This window comes from Protopterus annectens, chromosome 6.part1 (genome assembly GCF_019279795.1).
Source record: "Protopterus annectens isolate FY-2018-M chromosome 6.part1, PAN1.0, whole genome shotgun sequence".
In the NCBI taxonomy this organism is placed as follows: domain Eukaryota; kingdom Metazoa; phylum Chordata; order Ceratodontiformes; family Protopteridae; genus Protopterus; species Protopterus annectens.
In genome coordinates this window covers 275,507,775-275,526,310 of record NC_056738.1, presented here as the reverse complement: position 1 = coordinate 275,526,310, position 18,536 = coordinate 275,507,775, and the positions used below count along the sequence as shown (strand labels likewise).

Genomic DNA, 18,536 nt, shown 5'->3' with positions numbered 1-18,536 from the left:
AATCAACTTTCCCCACTCAGCTATTCCAGAGCTCATGCCACTATTTTAAACTTGGGCCATTTGGTTCATAGTGAGGGCTTAATCTTTGCCCCAGAGATAGGCTGTCACACCCACAACTGTAAAGCAGTCAATATATGATGTCCCTAACTCCAGCACATCACTGCTTCAGAATGATAACATTGACAGAAAAAGCAAATAACTGCTTCAAACTTATTACACCTTCTACACCACAAAGCAAACATATCAATGTGGCCAAGAAGGAAATATTAAATGTGATAAGTGCCCTGAGCAAACTGGGTCAAGGTATTTAATCTATATTATGCAAAGAGCAGACTGGACCTAACACTGCAGTGACAAATTGTAGCCACATGAGTCATTGCTATAGATTAAAGGTAGTTTCACCAAAATGATAACTACAATTATGATTAATAACAATAATAATAATAATAATAATAATAATAATAAAAACAATAACACTAATAATTATTATTCCACCACAGCCACAGATACTATCATTAGGCATGTTAACTATTCTGGGTTTATAAGATACTATGGAATCAGAAGGCCCAGACAAGTGAAGAATCATCCATCTGACTTTTCTGCATTTCTAGGACAGAAAAGAGAATGTGCGCCCAGTATCTCTAGTACTGTTGATGGGGGCTTGGTCCTTATGCTGCAATCACTATCACTGTGAGGTATGCAGAGAAAAAAGCTGCTAGAAATTCTGCAACATCATCAACAGAAAGAAATGGGTGCTGCATGATGGGAAGACAGCTCCATGACCAAACCTTTGGGCAGCATAGCTGTACAAGTGTCCATCACTACTCTTGAGTTACTTACATGAGTATTCATGACTGCTACATGAGGACACAGCACATGAGCGTTCATGACTGCTACATGACGACACAACACATGAGTGTTCATCACTGCTACATGAAGACACAGCACGAGTGTTCATCACTGCCACATGAGGACACAGCGCATGAGTGCTCATCACTGCTACATGAGGACACAGCTCGAGTGTTCATCACTGCCACATAAGGATACAGCACGAGTGTTTGTCACTGCTACATAAGGACACAGCACATGAGTGTTCATCATTGCTACATGAGGACACAGCACATGAGTGTTCATCACTGCTACATGAGTTCACAGCACATGACTGTTCATCACCACTACATGACGACACAGCATATGAGTGTTCATCACTGCCACATAAGGACACAGCACATGAGTGTTTGTCACTGCTACATGAGGGCACAGCACATGAGTGTTCATCACTGCTACATGAGGACACAGCATGAGTGTTCATCACTGCTGCATGAGGATGCAGCACAAGAGTGTTCATCACTGCTATATGAGGATGCAATACATTAGTGCTCATCACTGCTACATGAGGACACAGCACATGAGTGTTCATCACTGCTACATGAGGACACAGCACATGAGTGTTCATCACTGCTACATAAGGACGCAGCATGAGTGTTCATCACTGCTACATGAGGACACAGCACATCAGCAGAGGTATACAACAGAAAGAACAGACTGAGTCAAGCATTCTGCTGACAGTTCAGCCTTAGGAACTGTTTGTTCTAGGGATCTAGACTACATCTGCGGCCTCACATAAGTTAAACTGGATGTGATAAACCTTCAGGCAAATCTGCTCCAGTTTTCTTTTTACTAATTCTTGACTGACAAAATCACATGGCTGTCGAAAGAGATGATCCAGAGCTAATGTATGAGAAAAATTTCAAGTTACTTTCTGTCTTCATTGTGATTCTTGCAAATAAACTACTGGCACAACTAACAAACCTGTGGTTCACAAAGACTCTCAGTAGGGAAAGCAAAGAATATTTTGGTCAGTTAAAATCATATGATACCTGTAAAGGCATATGCAATGAACAGGTAAAATACACTGATATCTAATGACACTTTTGCAAAATGTACTGCTTGTTAGTGGTTGTTGAAGGGGAAATCCCACCTTCTTTGAAGTGCCATGACATTGGAGTTAACTATATTAGTAAAAGGTATGTTGGAGGTTAAGTACCCTGCTTAGGGAGGTTTGCTTCCACCCCCAGAGACTCTGACAAAAAGGGACCTATTGAATTCCACTGTAAATTTTTGATGTTTGTTTGCATGCAAACTTTGCAAAGGAGTCCTTCATATTTTTGACATGGAATCAATAGCTTTTCACCTTTTGGTATCACTAGTAAAAACATTAATCAACAATACATAAGTACAACATGCTTATATGAAATACAGTCTTCTCTGAGTCAGGAGAATCTGCTGAAAGCAAATTAGAAACTCATCTGTATATCCACTGAAAGGAGTAGACAAGGGGGTAAGTAGCACTAAGCTAAACTTACAGGCCAACATTCTTAGCATTCCAGAATGCAATGTCTGCTGAAGAAACATTCTGGAAGTAAGGTCTAGCGCTCTTCCTCATACAAATTTACATGCCTGCCAAAACAAATCTGCACTATTACTTTACAACCCCTTATTAAGAGACTGAGAAAGCAGTTCACCAACCATCTGACAGAACTTAGCAAAGCCAGCACATTCATATCAGAATATTCAGGTGACGTACTCATTGGGAAACAACATGCACTTCATGATGAAATGATCCAGTTGATGAAGTTTGCATCACAATTCACCAACCAACTGATGGACATTATTACAGCTGGCACCATCATATCAAAACATTCAACCATGAATGTGCTGGAATGCAACTTACTGCTGAAATGAGCCTGTTATGAAACTCGCACCACACTAGGTAAAGCTTCTGTTGCCATCAAAGCTACTGTGGCAAATATCACTGAGTGAACAAGAAAGTATAGCTAATATTTAAGAGATGGATTTGTTATTACAAAAATACAATTATATTTTAAACGCTTGAGTCTTGCAAACATCAAATGGCAAATCGATGAACATTTATGCTTGAAACACAAATCCACAAATACACATAAATCTTCAACTTATATATACCAACTATAAGATTGGACAACAATGGAGAAGGAATAAATTCATCAATCTCCTGTGTTCTGTGATCTTATGCAAACAAAAAACTGGTACAGTTTGAGCAAATGCATTTCAATCATCTGTAGCATCTTTTTTTGCCTTTGGCAAAAGCAACATTCGATCAACTGACATCCATCAAAGAAATATAACCTAACCTAGATAAACTCTAACCTCAATAACAGATACTTTGTTTGTATTAGATGCTCTATAAAGAGGACCTTCCTTGAGGGTCCTAAAATTAGATTCATGCTCTCCATCAGTCACAAATCAGTATCTTTTTCTGGAAATCTGAACACATGCATCCACTGCATAAGTACATCCACTCATCCTTTTCATCTGCCAGCAATGCCACCATCCCACCCCTAACAAGCACCCCCTGCAAGATGTTTGTTTGTTTGCTTATTTTACATTTGTTAATTGGGATAGTCCAAATAATCAAAGCCCATTTTCAGCTGAAGTCTTTAATACAGTAGTTCAGCATGATACATGTAAGAAGTAAAGAGTAGAAAGTAGATGGGTAAATGGTATAAAAATAGAACAAAGTATAAGATATTCATACCTGTATATAGACAGTATAATAGTACAGGAAACTAAGGGGAGACAGAGATATGCATGAGTAGAAGATATGAAGGCAGAGATATTGATGAGTATAAGGGTGCAAATGAGAAACAGAGTGATGCAGAAGAAGTTTAGTAATGGGAGGAGTTCATGAGAATATTAGTGTAAGAGAGGAGAAAGAAAGAAAAAAATGTGAAATAAAAGAGCAACATGATGTAATATAGCTTCTTCATGTCCATCTAACTCAAAGCCCTGTCACTATACTCATTATCCTACAAACAGGTGACATGTGTCTGGCATACAAGGCATCTTCTGACCCTACAGTAACAGATTTACAGCTCATCAGCAAGTCAAATGTCATCAGAAATACTCGGTCTAGGCATTTAAACCTCTTCTGCAACATCAATGGAATGGTTTGGAGTGGCAGGTTTATCTCGCAGAGGATACCACTGTCCAGGAACAGAAAGCCCATCCACATAAAACAAAGCTCACCCCTATCCACATTCAAGTGCAATTTGGATCTATGGATAGGGAACAGAAAACCTAACCCAAAAATGCCTCCTTTACTACCTGTGGACAGAAGCAACTCCTAAATGCTTTATCTCATCCATGGGTCCCCTCCAAAGTCTAACCCTAAATGGGATAGGTTAATTCAAGCACCAAAAGGGAAATTGGCTAGGCTTAAAATAGTCCAGAAGGGTAGACAGCCTAGTATTTACATATGAACCTATTATTACATTATACAAAGACAAGAAGGAAGCTAATGAAGGGTACCAGCCTCCTTTACTATAAGGGTAAAGATGGGTCTGGGGGGGGGGGGGTCACCAGCTCCCAATATAAACAGTGGCATATAAAATACTGTTTACAGATATGAAAACATGATTGTTATGGAATAAAAAACTGCAGTAATTGATTTTGCATATTTTGCTGAAAATACAAAATGATTGGGAGGCACTAAAAATTAAAATTCTGAAGTCATACCATGAATTCAATGGCAGATTTACATTAATTTTTGAAACATATTTTAGATGGGTGGTACTTACCCAACAGCACTTACTTCATTGAGTTATCTTTAATCACATTTCCTCCATTTGTCTTTACTTATTTTTGCTAAAATTTACTGCATGTTTATTTTTTTTTCAAAATTAATAAAGTTGAGTTTAAAATGGACCATTACTCATTTTTAAACAACAGTTCTTCTCACTTTCATATCTCTCAGACTCTTAGCTCAAGAATTCTGAACAAAGTCAAAAATATTGAAAGGACAAAGGTCCAAAATTCAGGACAAATTTTAAATATTATTCCTGTAAAGTTAGGAAACTGATAGGATAACTGTTTTTTTTCATTCACATGTATTTTCTGAAGGTTATGATGTCTGAAATTAAATTCTCTGTCATTATTATGTGACTTCAATCCTTAACGATTTCCCAGAAAACCAACAATTTTATGAAAAACAGTCCAGAAAATGAGTTAAAAATCTGGACAGTCTGCAAAATTCTGAATTGTTGAGAGGAATGTTTTTTTTCCAGTGTAAAAGTCAGAAAATGTACAATGAAATGTGACATCTAACAACCAGCATATGCATTAGTACCTACCCAGTGGCTTTAGAAGCCAAAGCTGAACTTCGTGAAAGCCTAGCATTGACTTCAATAATACAGTACTCGAGAGAAGAAGGGTGCAAGGCATACTGAATGTTACACTCCCCTATAATACCAAGGTGCCGAACCACTTTGATGGCAGTCTCTCTCAGCTTATGGAATTCTTCATTAGACAAAGTCTGGCTGGGTGCAACCACAATGGAATCACCTGAGAGAAATTAAAAAAAAAATAATAATAGATTAAACTGATTAAAGCACTGAATTTAGAAACTAGTGATCAAGTCCCAAGAAAGATCAGCAACATTTTATACAAATGTTTTTGTCTCTCTAAACAGATGTTGCTCATTTTTATTTATAGCAAAAATAGTATTGGTTATAATTCATGAGCATGCTGAGAAACAGACCTGTATTTAGTAAGCTTTATAGCATGTGTATTTGCTACTCAGATAAAAATGTTATGTAAATATATATGTGAATAGCACTGTAAAATATTCTCCACCTCAGTGTAACTCCTTTTCACAGTAGAAATCATGTTAATAATCTGTTGCATTAGAGTCAGATTTTATATTTGTGAAACATTTTTCCATGACACTGCAATGAAAGAGACGCCAAAGCCAAGATGGGCCCAGTTAAGAAACTGGATTGACAGAAAAGAAAGAAAGAAATGTGAACATTAATAAATGGAAACAATCACATCTATTTAAATCAGATATGTCTATACCTTTTACTTCAGTTGCAGTTTTAGAACTATCAGTATCTGCATGTAATGTTTTTACACATAAGTAGATTGTCTTAATAACACAGTTTGTTCAAAGGGCTGGTGGACCTAACAAAACAAACTTATTACTTATCTTAATACCACCTGACCTGCCAACTCCATTCTGAATACATTTTGAAGTTAAATAAAGCTTTCGCAGCATTCCCCAAGGCCTGTGTAGTTACATGACTTCTTAACAATGGTGTGGTTATTCTAAGGAGGCCCAGAGAAGAACGTACAGAGTAGAGTAGTCACGCAAGAGCTTCATCTCAGCATGGCAACGTTTCATTCAGCAATCCGTTGAACAACTTTCCTCTACCAACATCAAAATCTTTAGCTAACCACCACATAGGTGGTGGTCATTTACCCACTTTCTTGATCCTTTCTAAAAGATGAGAAGCTAGAAATCAGAAACAGTAACCCACTACATGGAGACCCTCATATCAATAACCTGAAACCCAATGGACGAAGGAATGGAATCCAGCAAATTAAAACTTGGAACCCAATTCAGTCTAACCAAATGTCGTGAATAATGTGTTGCAGCAGCTTAATAAATAACTGTACATCTTGGCTGTCATCAAGGGACTGGGATTCAAAACAAGGTTATTCAAGAACTTTAGTAGGGATGAAATCTAGAGATCATGCATGGACTGCCGGAAGCATTAAGTATCACCAGTCAACAGAGATTGCTTTACTAATCTTCAAACTTTACATACAAGCTATGAAAAGATGCAAAGCCTTTATATCTAAGATAGAAAAAAGGGGCACACTAGCCTCATTCAAGACTCTTCTGGACTGCAGTCAAAACGCTCATTGGAAGGGCTGCCAGTAGTTAGCATATTAATTTAATAAACAAAAATGAGAGTATTTCAGATTTTAAGTAAATGGCCAATGCACCATCCGTGCACTTAGCTTTATTCCGTGTTCTCCTTTATACTCACCCTATTCCAAACACCTCTATCACTATCCCTGCAGCCTATCTAAACTATACTACTTTTGTCTGACAGTTTAGTGCAGAGGATTAAGGCTACCAGTTGCTAACATGCTTCATCCTGTACTTATGGTTTGATTCCCAGTCTCCCATTTCCTACTGTGTGATTTTAACCAAATCAATTAACCAGAGAGTGCTCTTAGGTCACCCCTGAAAAGAGGCATGTTCCAAATGAATATAGTGTAAAAATTCATATGTACATACATAAATAAATACATATATACATACGTGCCTACATAAATAAATAAACAAATAAATAAGCAAGCAAGCAATAGCCATACCAAGAAGTCAGCATGCAAGCCTCTGGAAAAAAATGACTAACCCTGAAAAATCTTCTGTGTGCCTATTACAGCCATCTTATTTAAATAAAATGCAGTCTTCACTAACATCTCTTCGGCTCATATGTTCAACATACTGATAGCTCTGTCCATATTGTCCACTGTATGGAAAACAACTCTCATCAATTATTTTCAGAGTGGCTGGCTCACCTTCCTTAGCTGAACATTATTTACAGGCCAGTCTCTGTTTTGACATGCTCGCCTGTGAGCTTCATGGTGAACAGATGCAGGACAACCTATAACACCATACCATTCTCAACAGCCAGCATAAATCTACACCCAAATGAGGTACTTCTACAGTACCCTAGTTATTCCTGAATGCAATACACCCCATTATGGATCCAAACTGCTTTATGGACTAAACAAAAGCTTTTTGCCATTGTGAATTACTCCAAGTTACCTCCATTCATAGCAGTATCCAACCTTCTGATGATAAACTGCAATATTAAGGGCAAAAACATTATTGTGAAGACAAAAATAGGTTAATCTGCCAAAAAAAGCAGTAAATGAACTGTCATATAAAAATGGACTTTGGCACCATTGGCGGTGTAAAGCTTCTAAATATTCAGTATAACACAGTACATACAAGGTAATAATACAATACAACTCAACTTGTCAAGTAACTTGAAAGAATGTTTAACATTAAAATGATTCATCATACAAGCAACATGCTGTAGCAAAGTACCTTGACTACAAACAATGGGACAACTAGGCTAACCAGGCTAACCTGCTGCTTTCAAAACAGAGTTTATTGTTAACATAGCTCTTAACAGTAATTATGCTTTTTTTTTTTTGCGCCTGTTTAAATTCCACACTTAGGTTTCGGTGCCAGTCCCCTACCATATCCCCATGCCAATGCAGTGATTTGTATGCTGACCAGGTCCCTGACTCCTAAAGCTATCAGGCTTGTATAACCCCAGCCAACTCCTGAAGATCAGTCCTATTCAGAATACTGCTCAATTCAAGGAATCCCTCTACAGCAACAGTAATTGAATGTCCCTGACTCCTAAAGCTATCAGGCTTGTATAACCCCAGCCAACTCCTGAAGATCAGTCCTATCCAGAATACTGCTCAATTCAAGGAAACCCTCTACAGCAACAGTAACTGAACGTATGTTCTGTGTTAATAAGATGCACTCCTAACTGTATTGCACTACTCTTGTGTCCCACTGAGTACTGCTACTGGTCAGCTAAATATCATTCCTGTGCACCCCCACCCCACAGGTGAACGTTAATCGGCCTTTAGACTAGACAACCATCTCCCTATCCCTCTGACCTCTCTTTACCCCAGCTCTCTTCCTTACCCTCCTATCTTCTACTATATCTCTCCTCTCACTTGCCTAACTCTCTTCCTTACCTTCCTATCTTCCACTGTATTTTTCCTCCTACCTCCACCTCCTTCCCCAAACTGTTCTCTCACTTTCATCCTCTCTCACCTAGACTATAGCTTCACCACTTCAGACCTTCTGCCCCCTGACCTGCCTGAACTCCCCCACCTTCCTCTATAGTCTAACTCCAGACATCCTATGCTCTTTCCCTCCACATAGATGTAGGCACAGTGTCTTTTTCTGAGTAAACTAAATAGCATTAAGTCAGGAGTAAAATAGCTTTTCCAGGAAAGTAAATTGTTAACCAGCAAACTCTATTGCATAGAGCCCTAGTAGCTGATTGTTTTACAGAACTGCTGCTGCTCCTTTAGGTCAGCGCTACACCACCTGCTGGTAATTCTAGGAACAACTAAGCTGTCCCCTAAGGCATTAAGTCACCACACCCTCCAAGACTCCTTTGCGCCTGGTTAAATTCCACACTTAGGTTTCGGTGCCAGTCCCCTACCATATCCCCAGGCCAACGTGGTGATTTGTATGCTGACCAGGTAAGCACTCTAACTGGGACAGAACTGCATTATAATCGGCACTGTAACCTCTCTGCTGGAAATGTGTTTTTTACTGTGTAATAGCAACTAAGCGGCATTGTACTCCCGATGCTAAATATGGGTTTTTAATGTGTTTTTAATGTGTACATGCATCTAAAGGTCTACCGTCTTGTGCTAAGTAGCTGTTGGCCTCAATACTGTTTATGTTGTAAACGGCTCTGTCTTTCAGCGCAGACCTAACCATCTACGTTGCACTCTGAACTGTACTATAAGCAGCTCATACTGTAGTGATACAATACTGGGTGAAGGACTGTATTTGTTTTATTTTTAGCATACCAAGCATGCAACATACAAAGCGTTTATGCTGTAAACAGCTCTGTTTTTTCGGTGCATACCTAACCATCTATGGCGCACTCTGAACTGTACTATAAGCAGCTCTAACTGTAGTGATACAATACTGGGGTAGGGCTTTATTTGTTTATTAACAAACCAAGTGTGTTATCTGTCTGTATGCAGTAATTTGTCTGCAAGGTTGGATCAGTAGTCACGTAGGTATTTTTGGGGGGCTTTAAACGCACAGCTTCACTGTGATAGCATCATCTGCCCTGCTATCATGCACTTTCTAATTATCTGGATGTACGCTGGGCTTGTTATACTGTCGGTGGCTGTTCCAAGCTGTTCTATGGGATACTAGAATAATCCTTAATTTACACATGTTTACACAATAGTTGCTAGCCTAGGACACTGGGATTATGGGAGAATCGTGCTATTTCCTTACTATATGTAGCCATTCAACAGTCAATAGATCAGTAACCACGACTTCTGCCTAGATACCAATATAATTATAACAGGGTCTTAAACAGACAGAGCTAAAGCAATCACATTCAGGTAGTCAAACAATTATTTATTTTCCGCTCTGCTACATATGCCCTGACGGCCTCCTATTGATTTAAACTGAATAATCTTCAACTACTGATATTACTAGAGATATTATACAGTATGGTTATAGATATTTTATGCAAAAGCTTGGTTCGCTCCTGCCTTGCTACTTCTAGCACTGATTGCTTATAATTATTATCACTGCATTTTTTTCTTAAGTAAAGTGTGCTAATAGATACTGGTTCATTCCTGCCTTACTACTTATATCACTGAATGCTTACAATTGTTATTACTGCATTTTTCCAAACGTAAGTGTGTTACTAGATATTGTATACTGCATTGATACTATAAACTGCATTTAACCAAATGTACTAAGTGTAACCAGATATCTAACTAGATACAATGTACTAGATATACTAGATTTTAAACTCTGAGTAAGCTATTACACACTCCACCAGTGTACAGTGGTACATAGTTGATGCTGGTATAATTTGTCCTAGTAATAGACACCCACTTACTAGTCCTGCAAACTTAAGAAATTTGTTGTTGCTAACATGTTGTATCTCGCAGTCATCTGTTTTTGTTTCCTGTATTAACTACAATTGTGCATCTGCTGTTCTCCCTATCCAATTTATTTACACTCCTTCTACACCTTCTACCTTCTATCAGTCTTCTGACTATCTTTACACAGCCAAGTAACTCTCTCCTACTCTCCCCACTTTCACATCCTTATATTCTCTCCTACTGAGTAATTCTTCCATTTCCTGTCCCATCCTCCCACCTTCCAGCTGTATCTACTACTTTTAGCACTGTTATTCACTACTGTAAGTCTAATATCTCTCTCCACTAATCCTGCTGTCCTGCTCTAACCTGGGTCTCCTCTCTATATGTTTTACAGGTCCGTGACTCCTAAAGCTATTAGGCTTGTATAACCCCAGCCAACTCCTGAAGATCAGTCCTATCCAGAATACTACTCAATTCAAGGAATCCCTCTACAGCAACAGTAATTGAACGTATGTTCTGTGTTAATAAGACGCACGCCTAACTGTAGTGCAGTACTCTTGTGTCCCATTGAGTACTGCTACTGGTCAGCTAAATATCATTCCTGTGCACCCCCACCCCACAGGTGAACGTTAATCGGCCTTTAGACTAGACCACCGTCTCCCTATCCCTCTGACCTCTCTTTACCCCAACTCTCTTCCTTACCCTCATATCTTCTACTATATCTCTCCTCTCACTTGCCTAACTCTCTTCCTTACCTTCCTATCTTCCACTGTATCTCTCCCCCTACCTCCACCTCCTTCCCCAAACTGTTCTCTCACTTTCATCCTCTCTCACCTAGACTATAGCTTCACCACTTCAGACCTTCTGCCCCCTGACCTGCCTGAACTCCCCCACCTTCCTCCATAGTCTAACTCCAGACATCCTATGCTCTTTCCCTCCACATAGATGTAGGCACAATGTCTCTTTCTGAGTAAACTAAATAACATTAAGTCAGGAGTAAAATAGCTTTTCCAGGAAAGTAAATTGTTAACCAGCAAACTATTGCATACAGCTCTAGTAGCTGATTGTTTTACAGAACTGCTGCTGCTCCTAAGTGCTGCCCCGCTCCGTTCGCTGCGCTCACTTCGATTCCCTACCCTACCCCCATTCCCACCCATCCCTATTTCAATTACACTTATAGCAGCTAACCACTCCCCCATTCACAAACCCAATCAATCAATCAAACGTACAATTACTCCCCCACTCAAACTTAACACACCACACCTTGACACCAACTCCTTTAAGTGCTTATCTAACACTTAGTCAGCAGCTCCTATTTACACTCACCACTACCTTCCCATTACTAAAGATAACACAAAACTAGACATAACAAATCAATAAAATGACTCTCCTAGAAATAAAGGTAGCATTCTACACATTAATCATGCTTGTTCTTCCTTTACTATCCAGCCTTACATCATACCACATGCAACTTCATCACACCTATTCAACTCATTGGCAAACTGAAACCATAGCTAATTCACCTCAACTGAAACAGTTCCCCATATTACCATCCAACCTTACCCAAAGCCATCAATTCTCCTACACCAATAATAAACCAACAAACAAAATCAACCCCACTTATCCCAGAAACAATATAAAATAATGCAAAAACTACCTAACCTCTACCTATATCTAACTCAGAAACTCACTTGTTGTGGAGATATACACCCCAACCCAGGACCAAATTCTTTACTCCATAAAAACCTTAACCATCCAAACCCTCTATATAGCAGGCCAACCTCTTCCCTTTTTCTCTTAAACATTAATGTTAGAAGCATACTCAACAAAGTTCAAGACCTCCATGCCCAACTGGCTCTATATAAACCAGATTTAGCCATACTAACAGAAACCTGGCTTAGACCAGAACATCATGATAATAAAATTACACCCCCTAGCTACAGTATTATATGGAAAGATAGGCAAGGAAAAAAAGGATGAGGTGTAGCTATTCTGTTTCAAAATAATCTCACATTGGAACAGCTTAACTTCAGCTCTCAAGACATCAACGGTATAGAACTCATCCTAGCTAAATTAAAACTAAACTCTTGCAAGCACATAGTAATAGCTGGTGTGTACATCCCACCTGGAAACAACATTGACACTATGGAAAACCTATTGCATTGACTGTCTACTACCCATCTACATGAGACCATACTCTTAGAAGATTTTAACATTGACTGGACTGACTGTGCCAAATACAACCCCACTACCCATATTAATCTTCACGGCTTTACCCAAATCATAGACACCCCCACAAGAGTAGATAAAAATACCAAATGACAATCCATCTTAGATTGGGTACTTCTATCTGACCACACCTTAGTGCACCAATCAGGCTGCCTTCCAGACAAGTTAAGCGATCACCAGCCAACCTACCTTATTAGGAATAAATCCCAACAATGTCACCAACCCATCCTTTGAATAGTTCACAACAAAAAGAACTTCAAAGCCAAGAACCTAAACAATGAACTAAAACACTGTGACTGGTCTCCCCTAAAACACCTATCACTAGAAGAAGCAGTAGACTACTTTAACTCAACCTTTCTCAAAATCCTAAACCATCATGCACCATCCCGAACTATCAGAGGTAAGACTAACTATGCCCCTTGGCTAACAAAAGAAACTAAAACCATAATGAAGGACAGTGATAGAGCATGGCACCAATATCATAAACAGAAAACCACTACCACAAAACAAATCTACATAGCTCTCCGGAACAAGGCCAAAAAATTCATAAAAATTGATAAAACTAATTATTAGAAAACCTTACAAGAAAAACATGCCCACTGCCCTCAGAAATTCTGGACCTCGATAAATAAATTACTTCACCCAGGTAAAACCAGCACTCCCACACCCATAGTACCATCCAGTAATGAGGACATTCCCACCCAATTCAACAGATTCTTCACAGAAACAGTCCTAGCCCTATCTAATAACCTAAATAGCACCACCAACCCCACATCTTCTCACACCCTTTCTACCCCTATTAAGCAAAATAATCCCTCTAACGTTTCATTCTCTCCAGCGCCCACAAAATTTATTACTAAACTCCTCAAAAAGCTAAAACCCACCACACTGGCAGCTGACAAACTTCCTGCAGATTTCCTTCAACTCTCAGCTGAAACCATATCTTACCCCATATCTAGCCTCATAAATAGATCCATATCTGAATGTAAAGTACCTAATCTGTGGAAAATATCCCATATTATCCCACTCCACAAAGGTGGCAACTCCCTAGAGCTCACCAACTACCGCCCATTCGCAATTTTATCACCATTATCAAAAATACTAGAAAGAGTAGTACATTCACAACTAATGCAATACCTCCTACAAAATAACCTTATATCATCATCTCAACATGGCTTTCGACCCTCCCATAGTACCACAACAGCCCTACTCTCTTACACCAACATAGTCAACACCCATAGAAACAACGGACAGTTTGTATCCTCTGTATTCTTAGACTTATCAAAAGCATTTGATATGGTCAACCACAGCTTGCTGCGCAAAACTCTATCTACCCTAAACCTTACCTCCGCCTCTATATCGTGGTTCAACAGCTATTTATCAGGCCGACAACAAGCAGTTCTGTGGCAGGACACACGATCCTCCCTACTACCAGTATCCATAGGTGTCCCTCAAGGTTCGATTCTTGGCCCTTTACTGTTCTCCATATTTACAAATCAGATAGCTGTATCCTCCCCCTCTGCCTCTGTAGTTCAATATGCTGATGACACTACTATCATATGTGCCGCCCCAACCTTAAGCGAACTACAGACAATAACACAACACAACTTTACATTGGCTGAAGCATGGTTTTCTAGCATTAAACTTATACTCAATCCCAAAAAAATAAACCTAATTCTCTTCACTCCTGGTAGATCTTCTGCACTAAACAATGTTTTCAACATAAACTCCAAGGATAATACCCTAATCACCCCTACATCACACACCAAACTCTTAGGAGTAGTAATTGATAACAAACTTAAATTTGACGTACACATAGCCCAAACAATCAAAAAAGTGCACAAAAAGCTTGGTCTGTTGTATAGGAACAGGCAATTCATGACCAACCATACCAAAGCCACTACTGCTAGAACTCACCTACTATCCACCCTACTGTATGCCTCTTCAATCCTGATGAATCTTCGCCACAGCGAACAAAACAAAATGACAGCTTGCTATAACAAGATTGCCAGGTTTGCTACAGGCACCTCTAATAGGGACCATCACTGTCGTTCCAACAAACAGCTCAAATGGCTTGAGTTCCCCCATCTACTTCTTACTACACAGCTCTCCACAGCCCACAAACTGTACTACCTCCCTGACAAAACCCCCATACTACAAAATCTAATACAACCCTACACCACTACCCGAGTCTTAAGATCAACAAACCAAAATCTCATAAGTGTCATCAAACATAAAAATTAAGCTGGTAAAACTCTCTTTGCCTCTACAATAGCAAAAACCTGGAATTCACTTCCAAATCACATAACTTCTACAAACTCTGCCCCACAATTTAGGAAACTACTCAAAACCCACTATTTTAGCAACTGGCTGTGCCCATGTGACTCCCCAGGCTAATCCACTATATTGCAGTCATACAAGGATACTGTCAAGGATGACTCAGTACTGCCTATCCTCTAGATTTCTTTTCTTTCCTAAAATGCTTTATTTCAAGGGTAGTAACTTATATGTCTGTAACTAATTACTAAATACATTCCTATATGCTAGTTGTTTGCCTTAAAAACACAGCTATGTGATGTACATAAGCATGTTGAAGCAATGTTAGATATTATTTTATAAGTATCTATTAAGAATACAGGGCTGTTTCTTATAAATTTATCTCTTTAGCAATTGTTTTAAGTGGAGCTTTTCTCCCCGGGCCTCCGCTGAAAATGGACCTGTGTCCAGTCGGACTTTCCCAGTCATCAAATGTAAAATAAATAAATAAATGCTTTCATCAAATAATGCAAAACTAACATTTTCTTAAGTATTAATGTCATTTAACTGCTCACAACACATAATGTAATACTGATGAGCATTTAAAACAAGCAAATCTTGACAACTACCTTAAAAAACAAGTCATGGCATTTCTGACGACTTATAAAGCTTGCCATCATGCTTTAGTAACATGAAAGTCAGAAAAATACATATATTTCATTTTACAAAAGGAAGAAATTAAATGTTCCATTTCTACAGAAATCATAGTCGAAAATGTATTTGCACTATCATTGATAAATGGAGGAATAAAAGTATTTTTGTTAGTCAAGCAAGAATTATCCAAATAAAAATAAGCATTAAATATTTCATCATTGTTGCAACAAGAAAAAAAATATTCAGAGGAACACAGATCAACAGCAGATAAACAAGAAAGATTGTATTAGATTATCTAATTTCTTAGGAAGAGATGGGCCAAGTACTTATCCTAGACAGATGTCTATGAGATTAGAGGTGAAACAGCTTACATATTACACAAAAATAAAGTGAGTTTAGACTGCTGATTAATTTCGTTTCATACAATCTTCCCAGCAATCGCCAGTGACGCCTACTGATACCCACAGACAATCTGGCAATTATTATACAGACCCCATCAGGTGCATTGGGTTGTAGCAAAGTGATCAAAATGACTCTTCCGTATTTGCATTTCCTGAAACAATAATACATTTAATTAGGAGGATATATGAAGGATCGGAGGCAAGAATTAAAGTGGGAGAGTTCCTCTCTGATGAGATGTGTCTGGACCGAGGAACCAGGTAAGGGTGTCCTCTTACCCCTTTGTTATTTGCTTTATTTTTAGAGCCATTGCCAAAGGAAATAACAGACTCAGAAATTCAAGGATCTAATTGGTAAGGTAATCAAGAAAAGTTGCCTTGATTTGCAGATGATATTATTTTGTACCTGATAAATCCAGTAAAGAACATCTCAGTGGTGTGGAATATTTTGAGATAGTTTCAAATCTTTTCTGGATATAAAATTAATGAAAATAAAACAAAAGTTTTAGCTGTAAATTATACAACCACAAATGAATTGTTTCAGCAATATCCATATTTATGGGGACATGATAAGAGGAGTATTTAGGAGCATGGATTAAACAGGTTTCTGTTATGGCAGCTAAGGATATGTGGGAAAGAGACTAAACAAACAATAATGTAAACACTGAGAAACTGGAAACTCTTGTTTGTGGATATGGATAGTAAGATACAAGCAGTGAAAATGTTTTTGTCCCCTTTAGTTTTATATACAGGTCAGACATATTTTTATCAACCAGAGGAGAAGTTGAAGGCTTTTTTCGGGGAAGGGAAAATGGCAACAGTTAAGTAGGATAAGCTGATTCTTCCAGTAGAACAAGATAGTTTAGGATTACTTGACTTGATGGATATTTTAGAGCTACACAACTAAGGCTCATATATACATAACACAAGCAAAATGTTATAATTCAAAGTGGAAAAGGGATGATGATGACGATGCTGAAGAAGCAGGGAGGAAATTCAAAAAATAAGAAGAGTGGGATTCTGGATGCAGATCCTTAAGGAGAATAACAACAGCCATACAGAATATTATATTCATAAAGTACCAGAAATTATTCTAAAGAACTAGGCCAACACAATAATGGGAAAAAGGAGATTTTGCCGAGTAGGGATGACTGCAAGAAGGGGTGCAGAACATAGACAAGAGGGAGAAGGAATTTACTTTAGAACACTAGCAAAGGAACAAAGATATTATTAGTAAATATCTAGAAAGGGAAAGATAACAGAGTGGGATGAGGCCAAGAAGACATTTTGACTGAAGACTAGACAGTGCCCTTCCCTACCAGGAGCTGAAGTCAGAGTATAAGAAAAGAGAAAGGTACAGGGGAATCCTAAGTGAAAGATTTTCTCCAGTACAGTTTTTAGTTGAATCTAAAACAGAAGCTGGTGTTAAAAAATTGATAATTAGTAGGGCATATAGAATATTGCATGATAACTGTAAGAATTAATCTGCGTAGGTAGAAGAGGGACTGGATAAGCGATGTATAAGCGAACAATGAGCGGATATATGTATTGCTCCCAAGTATGCAACACATTCCAGAAGGTGTAGGATTTTTGCTTGGAAGCATTTGCACAGGTATTTTATACCGAAACAGACTTCAAACATTCTTTTTTATTCAGGTAAATGGCAAATTTTGGAGATGTGATGATGAAAACAAGGTAATTGTGTAAATATGTTTTGGGAGTATAATGAGTTGGCAGATTTTAAAAATTCCCTACACAGTACTCTGTCAGAAATATTGGGTGAGCAAATGGCTGTAACTAAGAAATGATTTTTTTGAGCTGTGACACAGGATCTGAATTGCCTATACAAAGTAAGGCCTTGTTAAGTTTAATCCTGGTGGCTGCCAAAAAGTAATTGCTAGAATACAGAACTCAAAATCTAAAACAACTGTATTTGAAGTATGAAATACTGTAACAGAGATAAAAGAACTGAAAGTGGGATCTTTAGAATAGGGAAGGAGCAAATTACACAGAAATAAATGGAAATTGTGGGAACAATACATGCAAAATAATGATCAGGAGGAGGAGTGAGGTTTAAGGAGAAGATGTGAATTGAGCAATTTAAGTACCGTTGGACTGTTCATAGTTATAAAAGGAATATATGTGGTGTATGATGTGTGTAAAAGGAAAAATGTTAGTATGGCTTGCTTTATTTTATATCAATGTATGTTTGCCTATGTCTTAAGTGACAATTTAATAAAGGTGTTAAAAAATATTGTATAACACAACTTAAACCCTGGGAAAGTCCATTTTCATGTGGCATTACCAGTTAATACACAAAATAAAAAATGAGTCTTCCATAAAGGAGGCCAAGGAGTAGTGGAGTCGATGAAAAAAAAACACTTCTAAAAACTGCCACAGTTAATAATACATACATACATATATTACACATATTTCAGGCAAGGGAAATAATGCTCTCCTAGCCTCCAATATATCAAAACAGTT

At 38.2% G+C, this 18,536-nt stretch overlaps 1 protein-coding gene across 1 annotated transcript in view; it reads right to left on the bottom strand.

Moving 5' to 3' along the window:
* Nucleotides 1-18,536, bottom strand: part of CPS1 (carbamoyl-phosphate synthase 1) — a 531,928-nt gene that overhangs the window by 267,849 nt on the left and 245,543 nt on the right. Inside the window, exon 18 of the mRNA XM_044075706.1 lies at nucleotides 5,172-5,382. Coding sequence (XP_043931641.1) covers nucleotides 5,172-5,382 — 211 coding nt within the window. The remainder of the gene's footprint in view (nucleotides 1-5,171; nucleotides 5,383-18,536) is intronic.